The sequence below is a fragment of the Microcaecilia unicolor genome, chromosome 12 (genome assembly GCF_901765095.1).
Source record: "Microcaecilia unicolor chromosome 12, aMicUni1.1, whole genome shotgun sequence".
Lineage (NCBI taxonomy): Eukaryota > Metazoa > Chordata > Amphibia > Gymnophiona > Siphonopidae > Microcaecilia > Microcaecilia unicolor.
The window spans coordinates 18,961,486-18,983,283 of NC_044042.1; the positions used below are offsets into that span (position 1 = coordinate 18,961,486).

The following is a 21,798-nucleotide window of genomic DNA, read 5'->3' on the forward strand; positions in this document are numbered from 1 at the left end:
CAATCTCAGCTCTGGTTAAATCACTGCTATATGTAATACTACTACTACTACTTAACATTTCTAGAGCACTACTAGGGTTACACAGCGCTGTACAATTTAACAAAGAGAGACAGTCCCTGCTCAAAGAGCTTACAATCTAATAGACAAGTGAACGGTCGGTCCGATAGGGGTAGTCAAATTGGGGCAGTCTGGATTCAGTGAACGGCAAGGGTTAGGTGCCAAACGCAGCATTGAAGAGGTGGGTTTAAGCAAAGACTTGAAGACGGGCAGGGAGGGGGCTTGGCGTAAGGGCTCAGGAAGGTTGTTCCAAGCATAGGGTGAGGCGAGGCAGAATGAGCGGAGCCTGGAGTTGGCGGTGGTGGAGAAGGGTAATGAGAGGAGGGATTTGTCTTGTGAGCGGAGGTTTCGGGCGGGAACGTAAGGGGAGATGAGGGTAGAGAGGTAGCGAGGGGCAGCAGACTGGGTGCATTTGTAGGTAAGAAGGAGGAGCTTGAACTGAATGCGGTATCTGATTGGAAGCCAGTGAAGTGACCTGAGGAGGGGGGTGATATGAGTATAACGGTTCTGGCGGAATATAAGACGTGCGGCAGAGTTCTGAACAGATTGAAGGGGGGATAGATGGCTAAGTGGGAGGCCAGTAAGGAGTAGGTTGCAGTAGTGAAGGCGACACACACACATACATAGATATAGAAACCATAATAAATAATTCTAAATAGTTAAAAAAACGAATTAAATAAAACAAGTCTAAATATTTATTTTTATCTTCTAGCCATGTCCGCTTCAACAGTTTCTTTCCTTTTGGATCAAGCAGATCTCCTGCCTGCTTGTTTCTTGAACATCTGAAATGGGAAATTCCAGGACCCCAAAAATGCAGATGCACTTATGCTGTGCTTTTATCATGATTGCTGTGGTATTAAAACTTCTTTTTTTTTTTTTTTTTTACATAAGCTGTCGAAAGTTGTGTAGGCCCTTTTGAGATACCCCTGATCCCTTCTTCAAATGAGATGTCTTGAAAGCGCACATACCAGCCGTTCAGACGCACAAGGTGTAAATGTGGAAGGGAACAGAAATTGGTCTCGGCCTACCGTCGGGGGCACCGGTGGGTGAGTTGTACAGGGCACAGCTGTAGCTTAGCTGAGCCAGTAAAAAGGATCGTAGTCTACAGAGATGCCCGGTTTCTTCTAGGGCTGATGTGGAGAACTGTGGTTCTGTTTACTCAGGAGGACACTTTGTTTTTCCGTTGAAAGTTGATTTTGGAAGTGAGACTAGCCCCAAACTTAACAGGTTATAGTCGGTCGTATGGTAACTGTCTCATAAAAAAGCTAATGGTACCACAGGAGCCGATATTAAGTCCGTGTTTGCAATTTTTAAAACGCCGGCTGCTGTGGATCAAAATGTTAAAAAAATTTAAAAACAAAACAGAATTTCAACGCCAGTGTCGCAATATCGGCTGGCATTGAATATCGGGAATTGGTGCTGACCGGCAGTGCCGTCTGGTTAGCAGTCTGAATAAAGTTAGGACAGCAAAAGCTGCCATCCTAACTATAACTAGATAGTAGTCTGTTACCGCTAACTGGATGACCTCTGGTTCTGTCCAGGCTCTACCCGTGGACCGCCCTAGCACCGTCTTGATAGTACAAGGTGCTCAGAGGGCATATTATCAGCACCTTCCAACCAGATAAGTGCCTTTTGAATATTGGCCAGACAATTTTTAGACTACTAGTAAAAAAGCCCCGTTTCTGATGCAGATGAAACGGGGGCTAGCAATGTTTTCTTCTGTGTGCATGTGGGAGTGTGTGTGTCCCTGCCCTCTGGCCTCTCTCCCCTCCCCCCTCTGAGTCCTTCACTGTTACAGAGCCAGCGATTTGATTTCGTGCTCTGCTGTTTTCCTTCACTGACTGTGTTACAGAGAGGGCGGGGCAGACACTCATAGGGAAACCGGATATCTCGCCCCCTTCACACTTCCGGCTGGAGGCTTCATAGAACGTTGGTGTTGCCTTTTATATAGAGAGATAGTAAAAAAGCCCCGTTTCTGATGCAGATGAAACGGGGGCTAGCAATGTTTTCTTCTGTGTGCATGTGGGAGTGTGTGTGTCCCTGCCCTCTGGCCTCTCTCCCCTCCCCCCTCTGAGTCCTTCACTGTTACAGAGCTAGCGATTTGATTTCGTGCTCTGCTGTTTTCCTTCACTGACTGTGTTACAGAGAGGGCGGGGCAGACACTCATAGGGAAACCGGATATCTCGCCCCCTTCACACTTCCGGCTGGAGGCTTCATAGAACGTTGGTGTTGCCTTTTATTTAGAGAGATAGTAAAAAAGCCCCGTTTCTGATGCAAATGAAACGGGGGGGGGGGGGGCTAGCAATGTTTTCTTCTGTGTGCATGTGGGAGTGTGTGTGTCCCTGCCCTCTGGCCTCTCTCCCCTCCCCCCTCTGAGTCCTTCACTGTTACAGAGCCAGCGATTTGATTTCGTGCTCTGCTGTTTTCCTTCACTGACTGTGTTACAGAGAGGGCGGGGCAGACACTCATAGGGAAACCGGATATCTCGCCCCCTTCACACTTCCGGCTGGAGGCTTCATAGAACGTTGGTGTTGCCTTTTATATAGAGAGATGAGGAAAGATGCCCATCGGCTTTTGCCTTCTAAGAGTTTTTATACACCCAGGGATGCCAAATAATGAAGTCTTTCCAGTAGTGCACTAGGGTGTAAATGTAGAACAATTTAGGTACAGTATTGCTTTGTACATTGGGGGGGGGGGGGGGGAAGCAGAATTTGCCTTCTTTGGGAACCTCTGAAAGGATACAATCAAGACTGCAGGTAATATGAGTACATTGGGCTGAAAATTTCTTTTCACACAGGGTTATAATTATATGTACAGGTTTCACAGCATGCGTACGTTCAGGTGCAGGAAGGGGTGCACAGATTTCTTCCTGCTGTTTGAACCACTTGGCTTCTCTTATCTTAAGCTTGACTCTCATGAAAGCAGTGATCAGGATCGGTGCACTGGTACCGAGGCCCTGATGAGTTGGAGAAGGGGCATAAAGAGTATCGGAGTGAAAAAGGCTTCAACCGAGTGCGACTGGTCTTTCTTCAACTAGAGAGCTGCACGGTTCTAGGAAACCCTTGGGAATCTTGTGGGTATGGCTTCCGGGTCTGTGGGATTCTAGCGGGGATGGAAGAAGTTGCTGCAGGTCTCCCACGGGAGTGTAGTCAAAATCTCTGGCATTCCAGAGTGAGGCTCGGAATGCACCAAAAGATGGTATCAGAATGAGGCTCGGAATACACCAAAAGAGGCTATTGGAGTATCAGAATGAGGCTTGGAATACCCAGCGAGGCAGCTGAAACACCAGACTGAGGCTTGGAACACTTGTTTCTGCACAAAGTTAAGAAATACCTACTTTCAATTAAGAAAGAAATGTTGTTTTTCCATTGTTTTTAAATGTTTATACACTCTAGAATCTGAAGGAAAGTTGGGTGGGGGAATTGCAGGGATGGGTTAGATTCCAGTGGGGATGGGTGACATCTCTGTTTTCAACCCTGAATCCTTCGATTATTAATAGCAGCTAAGAATAACTCGGATTTAATTTGTAATTTGAAAGTTCTCTGTGGAAGGTGGCTCAGACCTACGAGTAATTGTTTCAGAAACAGCGACCTAGAATTTATTTTTTAAGAAAAGCCTTTCTCTCTATAACAAATTGTTTTCAAATATGCTTTTTATTTTCCTTTGACCAGATAAAGCAATTCATGTCCCAGTTAAAGTGGATGCCAGGGATAGGCAGCATTTTCCCCTCAGACAGTAAAACACTGAAGCACGTTGTGCAGCATCTGATTTTTGTCTCCTGACGCTTCCGTTTTCTCGTGTCTGATCATCGTTCTGTGTTGTTTCTCTTCTAGGCGCCCGTGTGGGCCTACATTTCATGCGCTCTAGGCCTTTTCATTTACCAGTCTTTGGATGCCATTGATGGGAAACAGGCCCGAAGAACAAACAGCAGCACCCCCTTGGGAGAGCTGTTCGACCATGGCTGCGACTCCCTTTCAACAGGTATTCTTTAAACAAAGTGGTTCCCAAACCCCGTCCTGGGCGAACCCCAGCCCATCAGATTTTCTGGGTATCTACACTGAATATGCACAAGGGAAATTTGCATACAGTGGAAACAGTGCATGCAAATCAATCTCTTCAATATTCATTGTAGATATGATGAAAACCTGACTGGCGGAGGTGGTTGTGCCAAGGAGTTTCCATAAACCTTTGACTTTCTCAAAGGAGAAATTAGTTCATGTTGTCAGTGGCGTTCCTGGGGGGGCTGGCACCCGGGGCGGATCCGATGCGCCCCGCCCCCCCGGGTGCAGCGTGAACCCCCCCCCCAGCCGGGTGCACGCTGCTGGGGGGGTGCCACGCGCGCCTGCCCTCAGTTGGGCCATGCTTCTCTGCCCCGGAACAGGAAGTAACCTGTTCCTGGGCAGAGAAGAAGCATGGACCAACGGAGGACAGGTGCGCGCGGCAGCCCCCCAGCGGCGTGCACCCGGGGCGAACCGCCCCCACCGCCCCCCCCCCCCCCCCCTAGGAACGCCACTGCATGTTGTGTAAAATCCTCAATTAATCCTCACTCATGCTACAGTTGTAGGTCTAGGTATATTTCTTCCTGATATTTCACCTTTCACGTAGAGCAATCAAAGCAGTCTAATAATTAGCGTAGTGGACTGAGAACCAGGGGAACCAGGTTTGATTCCCACTGCCGCTTCTTGTGACCCTGAGCAAGTTACTTACCCTCCACTGCCCAGGTACAAAAACTTAGATTGTGATCCCACTAGAGACAGAGAAAGATACCTGTATGTAATATGTAAATTGCTTTGGTTGTGCTACAGAAATGCAGTAGATCAGATTCATGACCCAAGACTGCTTAATACGCTCTTCCATGAGTTCATTGTCCTGTCCCAGCTGAATGACAAAAAACGGAGAGCATATGATTTCATGACCTTTGTGTGGCTCGCAGCTAGGAGAGATCCGTAATGCAGTGAGCGGCGGTATGGGCAAAGAAGGGCAATTGCTGGAGACAGAGAGCAGTGCAGGCCTTCAGACTTAAAGGGAAGACAGCTGAGACACATTCTTAGCTAGAGCGGTGCAGGCAGGGGCGACTGGGCTGAACACCCAGTGGTTTCATGTGAGCCTAGGGCTGGGAGTACTCCAATGTTTTTCCTTCTTTCAAAGCAGTAGTTCTGAGAGCCACAAACTGAGTCACACATCAGGGTAATTTGAAACATCTAAGTCTGCTGGATTTTTGCACTTTCCAGATGATGAAGGTTCATTTGGGACCAGTTTTTGGCTCTCGGGGACTAGATTTGGAGCCTGTCTGAGGATTTGTTTCCCGTAGATAATGATCAGGAGAAAAGCTTAAAGCCTAAATATACATTGGGGAATGGACTGTGACCCAGGCCCCCATTCATACCCGTGCTGAGCGTGCCCGAGCCACTCTGAACCCACTCTTTTACGTTCTTTTGCACTGGTGACGCAGTCCGATATGAAACGTATTATTGCTAAACCCCTGTATCTTTCTTCTCCCACCCCCCAGTCTTCGTGGTCCTGGGAACGTGCATTGCCGTGCAGCTGGGTACCAACCCCGACTGGATGTTCTTCTGTTGCTTTGCGGGCATGTTCATGTTTTACTGTGCGCACTGGCAGACCTACGTCTCCGGCACCCTGCGCTTCGGCATGTAAGTACGGGAGAAGGGAGTGACGAATGCTGGCAGTTTATTGATTTGGATGAGAGGGGGTGGGTTGTGCTCTGGTGTTTCTTTAACTTTGAAAGTGGAAGTTTCTATGTCCTAACTTTTGCCTCGGAGTTGAATTTGGTGGTTACTTGTTTTTGAAGTCCAATGTACTGGATTTTGTACAGTTTTCATTTTGTTTTGGCTGTATTGTCATCTCTGAATTTAATGAAGCTTTCATAAATTTTAAAAAAAAAATGGCTTTTACAGACTGCTCAGAGAAAGTTAGAATTAGCTAAATGAGAGATGCAATATAATTAAATATTTTATAAAACATCAAAATACATTCTCAAATATGAATACAATTAAAATATAAATTGCAATCAAAACTCAGTTTGATGCTTCATATGGTACTCGCTTCCACACCAGTTATTGCTGGGAGAATAAATGGACGTCTTCCTCCCCAGCTAATCCCAGGAAGTGTAGGCGATAGAAGCCCGTTTATTTCAGTGACTAAGTGGGCCTTTTACAAAGACAAGCTAAAAATAAGCGTGCGCTAAACACTAGAGACGCCCATATATTCCTATGGGCGTCTCTAGCGTTTAGCGCATGCTCATCAAAACCCATCTGTTCAAGCAAGCCTACCCAAATGACCCAAACTAATCCTATGAACCCATCTACCCATCACATATCCACTTATATTTTCTCTATCAATACTCTGTAATCCATATTATTATGTAAGCCGCATTGAGCCTGCTTTGAGTGGGAAAGCGCAGGGTACAAATGTAATAATAAATAAAGACCCACTGATTTTCCTCCAATGTGGGTTTTCGTTTTTTTTTTTTGTTTTCTTAACTCGGCAGAAGGGTCTTTTTGGCTTGAAAGTAGAGAAAGTGGCAGATACTGCATAGTAGCTGAACCTTGCAAACTTGATTCCCTGCCAAGGATCCTGTGTGAGCCTGTTTCAAGCTCTGTTGCTATTCTCTGCCGTTTGCTCTTTCCGGCTTCTCCTGGAACATCTGAAAACCTACCTGAACGGGTTTCTCTCCTCCTTCTCCCCTTGCTTTTGTCCTTCCGTTGCTGCACTAATGAAATATGCCATCCGTGTGTTGCCTACTGAACCATCCCATCACTCTGGGGCCCTCTGTTCACATCCCATGACCTAAATGAAAAGCAGAACTCTTAAATTGATGAAAGGTTTATTAAATTCAGAGATGAAAATGCAGCCAAAACAACGCAAATAATCCACTTACTGTGTGAGAAAATGCCAGTTTACCTGTGTCAGGCTTCTTGGCAAAGGGGGGAAAAAGATAGATGGCTGGGATGGCATGGAATTACCAGGCCTTTTGCCACTCAGATCATTAAAAAATCAAGATGTGAAGCCATTGAATGAAATGAGCTGGGCTGGCTTTGGTCCAGCTTCCAAAAGACAAGAGCTTATGACGCTAAGACCAGTATCATCATTGATACCAAATGGGGGGGACGGGACACATCAGTCACATAGGAATGGAGGGTGCCAAAATGCAAGTCATTGGCCATGGCACTATTTTGTTATCACAGTATGTGGTTTCTGTTGTTCTGAGCATCTACCACCCTCTCAGTAGACTGGCATTTTCTTACACAATAAGTGGATTGGATACTTTCCCGCCCTCTCAGCTTTCCCTCTGTGTTGAAATATTTCTTTCCTCCCTGCCGCTTCAGCGGAACGGTCTCCTTTATTAGCCAAGACACATAATCTGCAATAATTACAGCCACTATTTGCTTTGCTCTTATTTCACATGGTGATCTTGCCAAGTCTTAGGAGTTCAGGCTAGGTGGTTTTCAAAATAGCACACTAAAATGACAATTCGTATTGTAGAAAATCTTTAGCATTATATCTCTTAGTTGAATGTTTTAATGCTTATTAGGTGTATCATTAGTATTATACTAACATTGTATTATATCTCTGGTATTTGAATTCTGAATTTAGTGCTGTTAAATGTGTATATTTTTGATTCACATTAATTCTGTTATTAGGTTTCAATTTACTGTTTTCAGGTTTACCTCATTTATTGTATTTTATGTTTATTTTTGGCTGTTTTACTATTGTTACGCTGTTAACAAAATTGTAAGTTTTATGTTAAACTGTGAGAACAGTGGAGAAAAAAAGGAATCCTCTCGCAGATGGTATCCAACAGACGTACAGATTTTTAAAACATCAGGGGTCTAAAGAGAAAATGCAAAAGAAAGATCTAAAACATATAAATGAAAATCTAAAACGTATTAAAAAAAACATATATAATATACAAAATACTTTGAAAATTTAAATTATGCACATAGATAAAATAATATATAAGGAAAGGGTTTCCTATGTAGGAATTAAGTAAAATCTTACATATTCCCAGAAATATCATCAGATAAAGTCTCCTACCCTGTTTCCCTGAAAATAAGACATCCCCTGAAAATAAGATCTAGTAGAGGTTTTGCTGAATTGCTAAATATAAGGCCTCCCCCGAAAGTAAGACCTAGCAAAGGTTTTGTTTGGCCCCGATGGGACATGGACACAGAAACCTTAATTTTTTTTGCTGCAACCCAAAGACGATATAACATAAAAGAAATGCAAGAAACAAGACTGAGGTGGAAAATCTATCATCCAGCAGACTCCTACCATCCTCCTTCACGCTTTTGTGAAGATCAACTACCGGTAAGTGAGCCCGGAAAGAAAAGAAACATCCCCCTTGCAGAAATAATAAAAGAAAAGAAAATGAGTAGCCGAGCCCTTTCGGTGCTGCTCCATCGCCCAAGGGCTAAGTCAGACTAGAAGGATGGAAAGTGTTGCGAATGTACAGGAGGAGCGCATAAAGCGCCACCAACGGGGAACGGAGCTACCGTAGAATTTTTTTTAAACGTTTGTAATACAATAGGGATGATCCTGCGCTCTAAGCCCTCTCGCAACCTCCTGAGACCCCCCAGCCAGAGCAGCCGGAGCAGCCCGGCCCCACATTCCATTACCTTCCCTAGTTCATACCCCTCCTCCATTCCCAGCCCGGCCAGGGTGGCTCTGCTCCGCTCGAGTCCTGCGGTCACTGTGGGCAGATAGGCGAGCCACGGCCTACTCCTGCAGGATACCGCCCCCCACTTCAATACTGTTCCCGACCGCCACAGTCCCCCTACTACTCCCGAATAAGACATCCCCTGAAAATAAGACCTAGCGCATCTTTGGGAGCAAAAATTAATATAAGACACCGTCTTATTTTCGGGGAAACACGGTATTAGACAATATACATTTCAAAACCATTTTCTGTACTTGATGCAGGCCGGTAGGGTCGAAACACGAGTCGTGTCGGGTCTCCTTTACTGTTTTTAAAATTTTGAAGTTTGTTGGACACCATCTGCAAGAGGATTCCTTTTTTCTCCACTGTTTTGCCTGGTGAATTCCATTCGTGGAGTTTTTTTTCCCCCTTCTGTTTGTGACTCTTATGTTAAACTGTACCTCCTGTACATCGCCTTAGGTGAATCTCTTCAAAAATGCAATTAATAAATCCCAATAAATATATATATACACACATACATACAATGCTTTGTATAAACCAGGGAAGCAGATTGTTTTTAATCAGCACTGTGGAGCTCCAAGTTACTGAGAATGCAAAAGGTGGGAGTATAAGCCAGGCTATCCAAAGCCTGAAACCCGGGTAAACTTAAAATATATGACGTTTAATAGTTTAAAACAAATAATAATAAAACAATTGTACATAAAAAATAACTCAAATGACTCGACATAACATTATGTTTCGGCCGGATGGCCTACATCAGGAGTCTATAAATAAAAACAATGAAAAGTTGAGGTTAAAAAATACAATCAAATGCCAAAAAGGGAAACGTATAACAGATATATGAATAAACAACAAAAAAAAATAAATAATTTTAAATCATGCTAATATAAATGCATATTCGTTAAGCAATAATAATAAACATATGATGCATATTATAAGCTGACAACAAAGGGATAAATCAAAAAAGAGAAGGTATGAAAACGGAGAAGATATGAAAACACAGATGCCATATACTCTCCGAACAATGTGGAACATAAATGCCATAAAGCAAAATATATGAAAAACACAGAATTACATGTACATTCATAAATATTTATGTGACATGAAAAAAACTTACCCGGTTTTCAGTCTTTGGATAGCCTGGCTTATACTGCCACCTTTTGCATTCTCATTTCACGCCCCGTGGGATCTACTGAGTTCTCCACGTAAGTGGATTCTCTCTAGCTCCAAGTTACTGAAATTTGTGATGGGAATGTCTAAAGAAAAGCTTTTGAAATCACTGTAAGCAGTTGTTTGAATCATGAAATTTAACTCGGAAGACAGAAAAGGCTTCGGTATAACACAGCCAGAGAATTATGTTTTACAAGAGGGATTTGGGATGAAGAAAGGGTCCGAAGAAAGGCCAGGGTCTGTAGCTTTTTTTCTGGTGTGAAGGTCAGGTTATTTTGTTGGAGCTGGCTGAGGCAAAAACGGTGGGAGGTGCAAGGTAACGTGTGGAGGGTACTTTCCATCACAGTTTGAGAACAGGCAGAAGCACACAAGACCTCAAGGAAGCTGCCAGGTGAAAGAAAAGCTGTGTAGCACATTACTTGTAGCCCTCCGTTAAGAGTAGTCGGAGGTCCCAGGAGATTCTTATGCGCTTAAAAAGCAAAGAAGTCAAGAAGCGGGAGCAGGGTTGACTTTTAAGAATCCAGCAAGAACAGGATATGAGAGCTAAATTTGCAGCCCTTCAGGCTCTGAAAAATTAATAAAACTGGTGCTATTCTGAGCTGCCTAAGTAAATTATGTCACGCTAAACTCATTGTCAGGAGCATGCTCAGTTTGCTCAGAAGTGCAAGCATGTAGCTGTGTGTTTAAAAGGGTGGGGGAGGGGGGAATAATGACTTTTCTGGCTATAATTCTGAAAGTGATTTGGCCCTAATTGGGCTAGTTTTGACCTGAAGGTATGCTTAGTAGAATAAGAGGCGGTGATTGATGGACACTGAGATAAGCAGCGGGGGGGGGGGGGGGGGGGGGGGGGGGGGAACCAGGGGTAGGAGCCCTCCAAAGCTGCCCCTGAACCCGCCAGCTACAGTCTCTCTTCACCCTGTCAAATTTTCTCTCCCTGATGTGCAGAGTCGATGTTACAGAAACTGAGCTCTTTATCATAGTGCTCCATCTGCTCACAGGAGCTCTGGGTCCCCAGTTCTGGAACAACACGGTAATCCTTCCGCCAGCGCTAAACCTAGGTGTCAAACAGTGAATGGCATGTGCACAGAGCCCAGCCAGCAGCCGTGGTAGGCACAGAGCATGCAAGAGGGGATCTGTTTCCAGGTTTAACATGAATAACTTGTGAATCCATGTAGGAGATACGCAGGGGCCTTCCAGCCTTCGAGCAGCCTTCAGTGCTCACCATGCTCCAAAACCCTGAACCTTTTCAGTATGTATCTGTTTAGGGATTTGTGCAAAAGTGAAGCAATTGTGAGGTGCACTGTCCGTGCTGGGAAGGACTCTGGGAACTTGAAGCATAAAAGAGCAATTAAAACAAACAAACAAACAAAAACCCCACCTCACTCTGATTTTGGAATGCAAAAGCAGGAGGTCAGTCGTTCAGCTATCATTTATCTTGTTTAAGGGGGTAATAATGAAACCCTGCCAGTCATTTTTTAAAAAGTGAAATTGCCCATGGAGTTTATCTTTAGGAGTTTGGGCAGACTTCAGACGTGGATACAAAAGATTTCAATACTTTGCACCCAAAAGTATGTGTGGGTTTCAAAATGGAATTCTTGTACCTGCCCCAGCATCAGTCACTACACACAGATCTAGCTGCATTCATGGGGTGGGAGGAAGGGGTCAGTCCAGGCATAAAACATTTGAATATTGCCGCTTTAGGGATCAGTGCAAAAGTATCATTTTGTTCTGCAGCCACCTTCAGCAGCTCTTCTGCCCTTGTTTCTCCGAAGGGGAAGGATTCCAAACTGGAAAAGGATCCCAGATTTGGTTGTGATTAGTTAAAATCATTAAGGCCCATAGGAGCCGACTCTGTGGGTGCTTGAGCACCCCCAATATTGAGAATTTGCTTGTATGTGTCCAGGGAAGGGTTAGTTCCACTGGGCTTAGCACCCCCAATAATTTTGAAAAGTTGGCTCCTATGTTAAGTCCCAAGGTGGTGCGGTATTAGTGCATTAACCCCTCAGCCCTGTCAGGAAGGGACTTTCTTAACCAATAGGTAAAGACCCTGTGTTTGGATGAGAATCCTAGCCAGAAAGAAACCATGAAGCCAAGAGAGATGGAGCCCAGATATCCTGCAAATGTTCTGAACCTGTGCAGTATCTAGAGAAGGACACGGGGATAAAATCTCATTCATACGAAAAGCGAGTGATGGTCTTTTAAGAAGATGGAAGTAGTGCAGTGTGGAAGACATTTGTTATCATGCACATGGGTTATGAAAGCTGCACTTTCATCATACGCAAGAGGGAATGGAATTTTTTTTTTGTGCAAATATTTTATTAAGGATAACGTCTCATACAAACATTTAGCAGAGCCAGTTTTTCCAAACGGAGAGCTAGTACAACATATGGAATTTATTCGTGGTGACTAGGTGAGGATGGGGACAGACTTTGTCCCCGTGTCATTCCCTAGCAGTATCCCCTTTGTTGTATAATCTTGCGTGTACAATTTTACACTTTAGATTCTATATATCACGTCTAAAAATTTAGAAAAAAATCAACGCTGAAACAAAATATGCTTATAGAATAAACCTGAATTTGTGCGCGGTTTATAGACTATGCGGAGCGCCCATCCGTGTGACTAAATTTAATTGCGGGCGGTTACGCCAAGTAAAACTTGATGTAAATGCTGACGTCTAAATGCCCACGACACGCCCATGGCCCCTTTTCAACTACGCAGCTTAGAATTTACGCGCATCACGTTATAGAATACACACAGAACTAAGTGCAAATTCTAATTAATGCCAATTAGTAGCAATTAAGAGGCGATTAGTGGCACTGGCTTGCTAACTAAGTTGTGCATGCAAATCCAGAATACGACTGGATTTGCGCAAGCAAATTAAGTTGTGTTGTATAGAATCCGGGCGCGCACAATTTATAGAATATAGTTACGCACATAACTGACAAATTAGGTGTTAATTGGTGCTAATTTGCAGTTATGCATCGAACTGGACTTGGTATTCTGTAATCTAACTCTATAGCACATAACCGCAAGGGGAGCGTAGACACGGGTGGGTCAGGGGTGTGCCCAGCACCTACACACCAAGGTTTTAGAATGCCAACAGTGACGCATGTAACTGTGACATTTAGTCATGGACATTTACACCAGCCGTTGACATGCTGAGTTACGCTAGTAATAGCCAGTATAGAATTACAGATATGTCATGCAAGGTTCCGCGTTAGGAGTCACAGACCTAGAAAGGGATCTGGGAGTCATCGTTGATAAGACGTTGAAAACTTCTGCTCAGTGTGCTGCGGCGGCTAAGAAAGCGCACAGAATGTTGAGTATTATTAGGAAAGGGATGGAAAACAAACACGAGGATGTTTTTTTTTTTTTTTTTTTTTTAAACACGAGGATGTTATAATGCCATTGTATCGCTCCATGGTGCGACCTCACCTCGAATATTGTGTCCAGTTCTGGGCGCCGCATCTCAAAAAAGATATAAAGGAATTGGAGAAGGTGCAGAGAAGGGCGACAAAAATGATAAAAGGGATGGAACGACTTCCCTATGAGGAAAGGCTAAGAAGGTTAGGGCTCTTCAGCTTGGAGAAAAGGTGACTGAGGGGTGATATGATAGAAATCTACAAGATAATGAGCGGAGTAGAGCAGACAGATGTGAAGCATTTGTTTACACTTTCAAACAATAATAGAACCAGGGGACACAAGATGAAGCTAGAATATGGTAGATTTAAAACAAACAGGAGAAAGTTTTTCTTTACTCAGCCATGTAGTTGGACTCTGGAACTCGTTGCCGGAAAATGTAGTGACAGCAGCTGGCCTTACGGAATTTAAGGGGGGTTTGGACAGATTCCTGAAGGAAAATCCATTGAACATTATTTTAAAAATATATATATATTTTTTTTTGGGGGGGGGGTGGGTTGCCGGGTTCTTGAAGCCTGGATTGGCCACTGTCGGAGACAGGATGCTGGGCTTGATGGACCCTTGGTCTTTTCCCAGTATGGCTGTGCTTATGTACTTAGCATGCAAACAGCTCAATGCCTAATTTTTGGTGACCTATAGAAAATTACCCTCTATAGCAATTGTTCCCAACCAGTCAGGTTTTCAGGAGAAATATTTGCATGCACTGTCTCCACTGCATATGAATATTCATTGTGGAAATCCTGAAAACCTGACCGGCTGGGATGCCTCCAGGACCAGGTTTGGAAACCCACTGGTCCTGTATGTTGATGACGGTCTGCTTACAGCTCTCAGTCTGGTTGAGATACCCAGGCTTCCAGTTATCAGAGTGAGAGAGGGGTTTTGTTTTGTTTTTTACTTGCTCTTGAAAACTTTTAAAAAAATGCTGATTGTTTTGTCTCCTGCTGGTTCTCCCTTCTCACCGTTTTGAACATCCTGTGCATGACGTTCGACTGCTGTTGGGCTTCAAATAATCGCTATGAAATTGTTTTGCATAATCCTGCTTTTTTGACTTTTTGTATCTAATCAGAATTGATGTGACTGAAGTTCAAATCTTCATAATAGTCATGTATTTGCTGTCAGCAATCGGAGGAGCAGCTTTTTGGCAATCACTGGTAATTTATTTGATAATTATTACTCGACTGGTTTACTTGTGCGCCTTGTCTTCACTGAACCTTCCGATTAGTTCAAACCAAGAGTTGTGCAGGAACAGTATTAAAATCCAGCTCTGGTGTCCTGTTTTGTTACACGTTGTACCACAGAGAGAGGATTCGGTACAGGGCACGGCCTCTTTTCATTTGTCTTATCATGCCACAATAGGTTCTGAAATCCGATGAGTTCTATTCATTCCAGGCTCATTCTTCTCTGCCCTGTTGTTACAAAAGTAACTCCTAACTTCGGACTTTGCGAACCTGTCTTGTAGACCCCACAGCCAGTTGTGTTTTCAGGATATCCACAATGAATATGCATGAAGTACATTTGTACACGCTGGATGCTCGGAATTTGTGAACTGACTATGCATGAAATAAATGTGGATATCCTGAAAACTCAGCTGGCTATGGGGTTCCCAGGACAGGTTTGCCTCCTAACCACTATACCTCTATTCAGAAATCTAGACTGCACCAACTTGACATTTCGTCCTTTAGATTGTAAGCTCCTTTGAGCAGGGACTGTCCTTCTTTGTTAAATTGTACAGCGCTGCGTAACCCTAGTAGCGCTCTAGAAATGTTAAGTAGTAGTAGTAGTAGTAGTGGAGGAGTAGCAGCCTAGTGGTTTGTGCAGTGGAACATGGAATGTTGCTATTACTTGAGATTCTACATGGAATGTTGCTATTCCACTAGCAACATTCCATATTTAGATTGTAAGCTCCTTTGAGCAGGGACTGTCCTTCTTTGTTAAACTGTACAGCGCTGCGTAACCCTAGTAGCGCTCTAGAAATGTTAAGTAGTAGTAAGTAGTAGTTGTAGGTTTGGGACACTCTTCTCTAGCCCCTCTCCGTTTCAAATACAGTATTCAGTCTTCTGTGCACCCTCAAGGCACGGGGGGGGGGGGGGGGGGGGCACTTGACAAATTCTTAACTAAGATTTTTCTGCTTTTAAACATGGACGTGCGGAAGCATTTTTTAATTCTTTATTTATAAGTTTCAAATAAACATTCACTTTAAGTAAATGCAGGAAAATCAGGAATTCAAAATATAAAGGGAAAAGAAAATTCTTGTCCTTCACATGGTCAAGGATCACATGGAAAATAAACATTGTTACTTAGTCCACACTATGGATCAAGATACAAAGTAATGAATTATAAGAAAAATTTAAGAGCAATACACTCTCCATAAATTAAACTTTTGAGAGGACAGAGTCCAGTACCCTACCAGCGGTTTCAGCTCCCTACAGGGGTTTCCAGGACTGCTTCGCCCCCGCTTTCTTTAGCAAGTATAAACTTTTTCAGTTTTTCTGGTTCATGTACGGAAGCATTTTTAAAGAGGGTGGATCATAATTCCTAAAAACATCAGCATGAATTTCCCCTACTAGGACTGAAACATATATTCCATTTTTCAGGGTTGGTATGTGTAAGACTGTTCTCTTAAAATAGTCTTTTATCTGTTGTCATTTTCTCTGTGGCCTATCCAGGCTGCCCATCCATATAAACGAGGATTGTCTCTCTTAAGGTCTGCCCGTTCTTGCTTTGTTAGTCAAGAGGACTTTTCTATGTAAGGGGGCATAAACCATTGTATTGGGGATGTGTTACCGTATTTAAAGTAAATAATCATTAGTCACATTTTTGTTGATAATCAAAAATTGCAATTATAATTTTCTAATAAATTGATTAGAAATAAATCCAGATCCTAAAAGATCATACTTAACCATTGGAATAAAACCCCAGCCCTAAGTTAAGGACTGTGTCTTGTCAATTAATGATTGGGCTGATAGTTGAATTGTTGCGGTATCCTGAATATTTGAGATCTTATGATCCTCTGTATCATTCTCCCGTGGCCAGGCCCTCACTATTTTGTCAATCTCCTTCCTTCTCCTAAAAATCCACCTAAACTGGTCTTTTATCATTAATACAGTACAACAGGAGAACGTCTGTCCTGCTACTTTGCAATTTGCTTACTGCGGATTACAAAAAAGTTACAATTTAAACTTAATACTCGTTACAGGAAGTTCTAGAAATAAAGAACGTATCTGTGATTACTCAATAATAGAACCAAATGTACCCATTTCAAGCCAGACATTTAATATATTTTCTAAAAAGATAGGATTTCAAAAGTTTCCTAAATCTGAGATATGAAGTTTCAGTCCTCAGAGAAGGAGGCAAAGAGTTCCAGCACTTGGCTGCTTGATAAGGAAAAGACGCAACAAAAAATGTTTAAAGCGTATCTTGAATGCAGATTTTTCAAAGACCATTGACTCTTTGGTAACCCTATCGTAGGGGGGTAACTCAGGGCCATTCATGAATTATTCTGAATATTATAGTACACAACTTATATTTACAACAAGCATGGACAGGAAGTTTACATAACAGAGGAGTATTTCTTTCTTGATAGTTCATACCAAAAATCATTCTAGCCGTGGCATTTTGTAATCGAAGAATTTTTCAGTACAACCGACATGTAATAAATTACATTAATCAATGGAAGATAAGAATCAAGCTGAAAGCAATGCTCGACTCTTCATTGCCAAATTCTGAGCCTTCTGAGAAAGGGGATGGGACTTGATACATTGCCAGGAACTTATTTTTGTATCTGGGGCAGTGGAGGGGTTAAGTGACTTGCCTAGAATGACAAGGAGCTGGTAGTGGGAATCAAACCTGGTTCTCAGGCCACTTACGTTAACCATTAGGCTACTCCTTCACTTCAGCAAAGGACACTTTCTGTTGCATATCCTTAGTTAATTCTCCGGGGAAATATAGATTCAGTGGTGGTGTTTAGAGAGAACATTTTAATAGTTTCCTTTTGAAGAGCAGCTGTATTCACCACATCCCCTGTAACATTTCATCAGAAACTGCACCCACCCTCAGTAAGAAATGGCCTTCCAGCTGCATACATTTGAAAAGGATTTAAGCTGTTCAAAAATGAAAATGGGGGAGGAACACCAATATTGTCTGAAATAGATATTTAAAAACTATTTAAGGTTTATTGAAGACAAGGTTGCTATATAATTAAAAGAAAATGTCCGTTTTGCCTGAGCTTTGTAATAATTTGTGTTTTTGCTCTCGTTAGAATTACTGAAGTGGTGACATCTTTCAGCCATGAATGAGAATTGGTTTCCTCTAATTGCGCAATATGAAAAGATTAAGCATGGAAACTATTTACAGTACTTTTTTTTTTTTTTTCCTTTAAAGCATAATCCACGTGATACAATTTGATCAGTTTGCAGTTAGCCTGCGTTAATTCAGGGCGGTCAGAATACGTTTCTGCACACTTACGACTTCGGGGTCTTGGCTACTTCCAGATCTGTATATTTGTTAGTTTAAAGTTGATTTAAATCGAGGCTTGCCCAAACCTGTTCCGGTTATGAAAAATGAAGTGTGTGCCTGCAGTCTGCACCATGGCCAGAAGATGTCACTACTGGCCCAGGAACATGTTACCTTGTACAGCGAGACCTCAAATGGAAGCTCATATTGTCCAGCTGCAGTTTAAATTCAGCTGCTTTCTTTTAGGATTCTTTCACGAGGTAAATCCTTTTTACCAAACAATGTATGACCTAAAAGGAATAAGTGACCTGTTCTATTAAGACTCTACAACTTTCTAACTAGGACAGCATAGGCTGACAGTATGACATAAGGGATTATAGCACAAAGTGTCACATCCTTCTGCCTCCCCTTCCCTAACCGCTGTGTGAAATTTAGCATGTTCCTTCACCTCCCCATGCTCCGAGGTCAGTGGTAGATTCTTCCTAACCTTTTGCACCATGTTGCACAGTGACAGTAAGAGAGATCTATAGGCTGTTTCCTAAGGGTCATTTTTAAGAGGTTTTAGATGGTGTCAGATGAATGATACACAACATATTTCTCTAGATATTTAAGGGAGTATATTTTGGGAGAGGGGAGGAGAAGTGGAGAAGACACTACAGGGAAGAAAGTGCACCTTAACCTTATGCCGAATCAATCGTGACATTTTTTTTGTTCTTATCCTGATCTTAAAGATTCCAGTCCTGAATATTCAAGTAAAAATCTTCCCTGCTCTCTGCACTGTCGCCGGGACCATCTTCTCCTGCACAAATTATTTCCACGTGATCTTCACCGGAGGTGTTGGCAAGAACGGATCAACCATAGCAGTGAGTCCTCTTTCATGCCTGGAACCTCTCTCAGCCGACTGCTTTGGCACCTTTAACCTCTCTCAGCTCTAGAAAATTCTTGTGTTATGTTGCTTGAAGGTTTCTCCTTTCACCTGCCTCGGCACACTGAATGAGTAAATTGTATCCTGTAGTGACTGTAATGCTTGAGTTGGGAAACTATAGTTTTGTTTTGTAGATGGGAGTTTCATCACGGTTTTTTTAAATGTTTTGTTTTCCGTCTTTCCCCCAGGACATAAGAACGTAAGTGGGACAGACCAAATGTCTATCAAGCCCAGTATCCTGTTTCCAACAGTAGCCAATCCAGGTCACAAGTATCTGGCAAGATCCCAAAACAGTAGAACAGATTTTACGCTGCTTATCCTAAAAATAAGCAGTGGATTTTCACAAGTCCCTCTTAATAATGGCTTATCCAAACCTTTCTTAAACCCTATTATGCTAACTGCTTTTACCACATTCTCTGGCAATAAATTCCAGAGTTTAATTACAAGTTGGCTGAAGAAATATTTTCTCCGATTTCATTCAAATTTACTACTAAGTATCTTCATTGCATGCCCTCTAGTCTTATTATTTTTGGAAAGAGTAAACGAGTGATTCACATCTACCCATTCCACTCCACTCAGTATTTTAGAGACCTCTAATAGGCCAGGTTGCTATGAGGAACTGTTGCCACATTTTAGAGCTGCCCTCTCTGAGATGCCATCCGGCAGAGACTGGCACAGTAGCAGCATCCGCTTTCCTTCTTTCCTAAATCCCAACCACTGCAACTTCAGACTGCATCTGCCTTAATGGACAGAGGACCTGAACACTGGTCCCTGTGCTGCATACCGAGTGGTACACCGAGTCCCAGAATCGGCTCATATAAGCAGCATTTCTAGCCATGAAGTTTCACCCCATCCCCATTTTTACTGTGGTTATTCAAATGCTCTTTCCCCTCTACCTACGCTGACCGTGTGATGGGCGATTCTATAACAGGGCATCTGGAAGGAGTGTGCATTATAAAGGAACATAGGCACTGAACTTTGCATTATAGAATACTGACCTAACAGATGAAATAGACCTAGAATTGAGGTGTGAGCAGCTGTCAGTGTTGTGTCCCTAAATGTCGGAGATATGCATGCAACTTATAGTATTACATACGTTCTGCCCAGGCTCCGCCCATGTGCACGCCCCCTTGCAAATACGCACTGTGTACAATAAGCATGTATTTACGTAGGACTTTGGCCCCTTATGTGCCGTATGTACCATTATTCTAAACATTTGCAAGGATAATTGGCATGTGACTGTTAGTACCTGTTACAGAATTACCTCCAATGGGTTCCGATATTCAGGAGTAGCCGGGCTGCCTCCCATGGCCGACGCTGAGCCTGAGTATCCATTGCTGGGCCATTTAGGGTGACCAGCACTGAATATCTGGGTGTTTTTTGGCTCGTTAAGTTTAAACTGGCCAAAAAATATTGTCAGAGAATCACTTCATCACGCGATATAACCAGCTATCCGCTAAGCACTAACCGGCAGTGTTCAGCGGGAGATAGCCGGCTATTTCCTGCCGAATATTGCCAGATAGCCGGTTAAGTGCCATTTAACCTGCCGGGAGGCATTCCTGGCCAGTTAAATGGTTTTAAAAATTGACTGGAATACGTCTGGGCAATACAGGGAACCTTTTGCCAGGGCACATCTCCTCCAAGATCATGTCTGTGTCATTTGAAATGGGTGGAGGAGGGCATTTTCCTTCCTCCCCCGAGTTATTCCCCACCATGAGGATGGGAGCAGCGAACCAGGAAGGTGACAGTACAGGGTAAATTCTCCGATTCAGCTCTGTTGCCCCTCCCTGCATCGATGGTTTACGAATGCCCAGCGGTACACAAAAGGCAGTTCTCAGAATAATGCCCCACAGCCAAGCACGTCACTACTGTGAGAAGACAGAATTTTAGAAATGTATTCAAAATAGGGAGTTTGGGAAGTACAAGTGAGATCTGTTGCCCTCTAAAAGGTATGTTGTATGGAGGAAGAAATTTAAGGTGATGCCATAGTGAAATTGGGAAGCTAAGATGGTTTTCTTAAGCTCTGTCAAGCTGTGATTGCTTCAGTGGATATGCCGGGCTTATGGGAGCTGAGGGGGTGGGGGTGGGGGGTTCCAAGAAAACAGTGGTTTTGCTATGTTGCGGTGTTTGATTTATGTTGAAAATACTAAATTAAAATAGAAGAAAATGTAGGGGTTTAAACCCTTTAGTGTCCAATGTTCCCGTAATAAGCCATATGGGAACAGATTGATGGGAACATTGGACACTAAAGGGTTAAGCCCCCCCCCCCCCTCCCATTTAAATGCTGTGCAGCTGCCTTTGGCAGTTGGTTTAATGGCAGCTGATCAGCATTCGTTATTCATTTAATTCTTACAGTTACCATTTTTCCTTTTTATTTATTTCTTTTTAGTACATTTATACCCCACATTTTCCCACTAGAGCGGGCACAATGTGGCTTACAGGGTTACATAAGCTTACAACTCAATGACGGTAATGATACAAATAGACAGAAAAACGGGTAGAACATGAAGATAATAAAGGGTGCATGACGAGGTAGAACAGGTGTAGTCAATATGAAGAAGGTGAGGACTTAATGCTATTGGTTGGGTAAGCTTTCTCGAATAAAAATGTTTTTAAAGATTTCTTAAAAAGCTGGTGGTCGTCAATCTCTTTTAGATATCTAGGTAGGACCGTTCCCGGACTTTGGGCTGACGTAGGAGAAGGAAGAGAAAAAGAGTAATTTTTAAATAAAGCCTGTGTATATAAAGGGCCACGTTATAGGCGTGTTAGCGCGCATTAACGGTGTATGCGCGCTGATTGTAGGCGCGTTAAAAACGCAAAGGCACCTTAGTAAACAGGTACCTGCACCTCTGTTCTTTCCAGGGCACTAGTGTCCTGTCCCCGATGCTTCACATTGGATCTGTGATCGTCTTAGCAGCTATGATCTGTAAGAAATCAGCCGTTCAGCTCTTTGAGAAGCACCCCTGCCTCTACATCCTCACTTTTGGATTGGTTTCTGCCAAAGTAACAAACAAGCTGGTGGTGAGTTTGTGTGTTGGTTTTTTTTTTTTACAGGATTATTGGCCTTTTCCATGTACATGGGAAGTAGAGGAGTGTG

General features: G+C 43.0%; 1 protein-coding gene across 4 annotated transcripts in view; it reads left to right on the top strand.

Moving 5' to 3' along the window:
• CEPT1 (choline/ethanolamine phosphotransferase 1) overlaps positions 1 to 21,798 on the top strand; it is a 41,055-nt gene that overhangs the window by 15,162 nt on the left and 4,095 nt on the right. For 3 of the 4 annotated variants that reach the window (XM_030221097.1, XM_030221099.1, XM_030221098.1), the window contains exons 3-7: positions 3,891 to 4,038; positions 5,567 to 5,708; positions 14,391 to 14,475; positions 18,508 to 18,639; positions 21,564 to 21,722. In XM_030221097.1, coding sequence (XP_030076957.1) covers positions 3,891 to 4,038; positions 5,567 to 5,708; positions 14,391 to 14,475; positions 18,508 to 18,639; positions 21,564 to 21,722 — 666 coding nt within the window. Of the gene's footprint in view, positions 1 to 3,890; positions 4,039 to 5,566; positions 5,709 to 10,849; positions 10,935 to 14,390; positions 14,476 to 18,507; positions 18,640 to 21,563; positions 21,723 to 21,798 lie in introns of all 4 variants that reach the window. The other variant, XM_030221100.1, reaches the window with a different exon arrangement.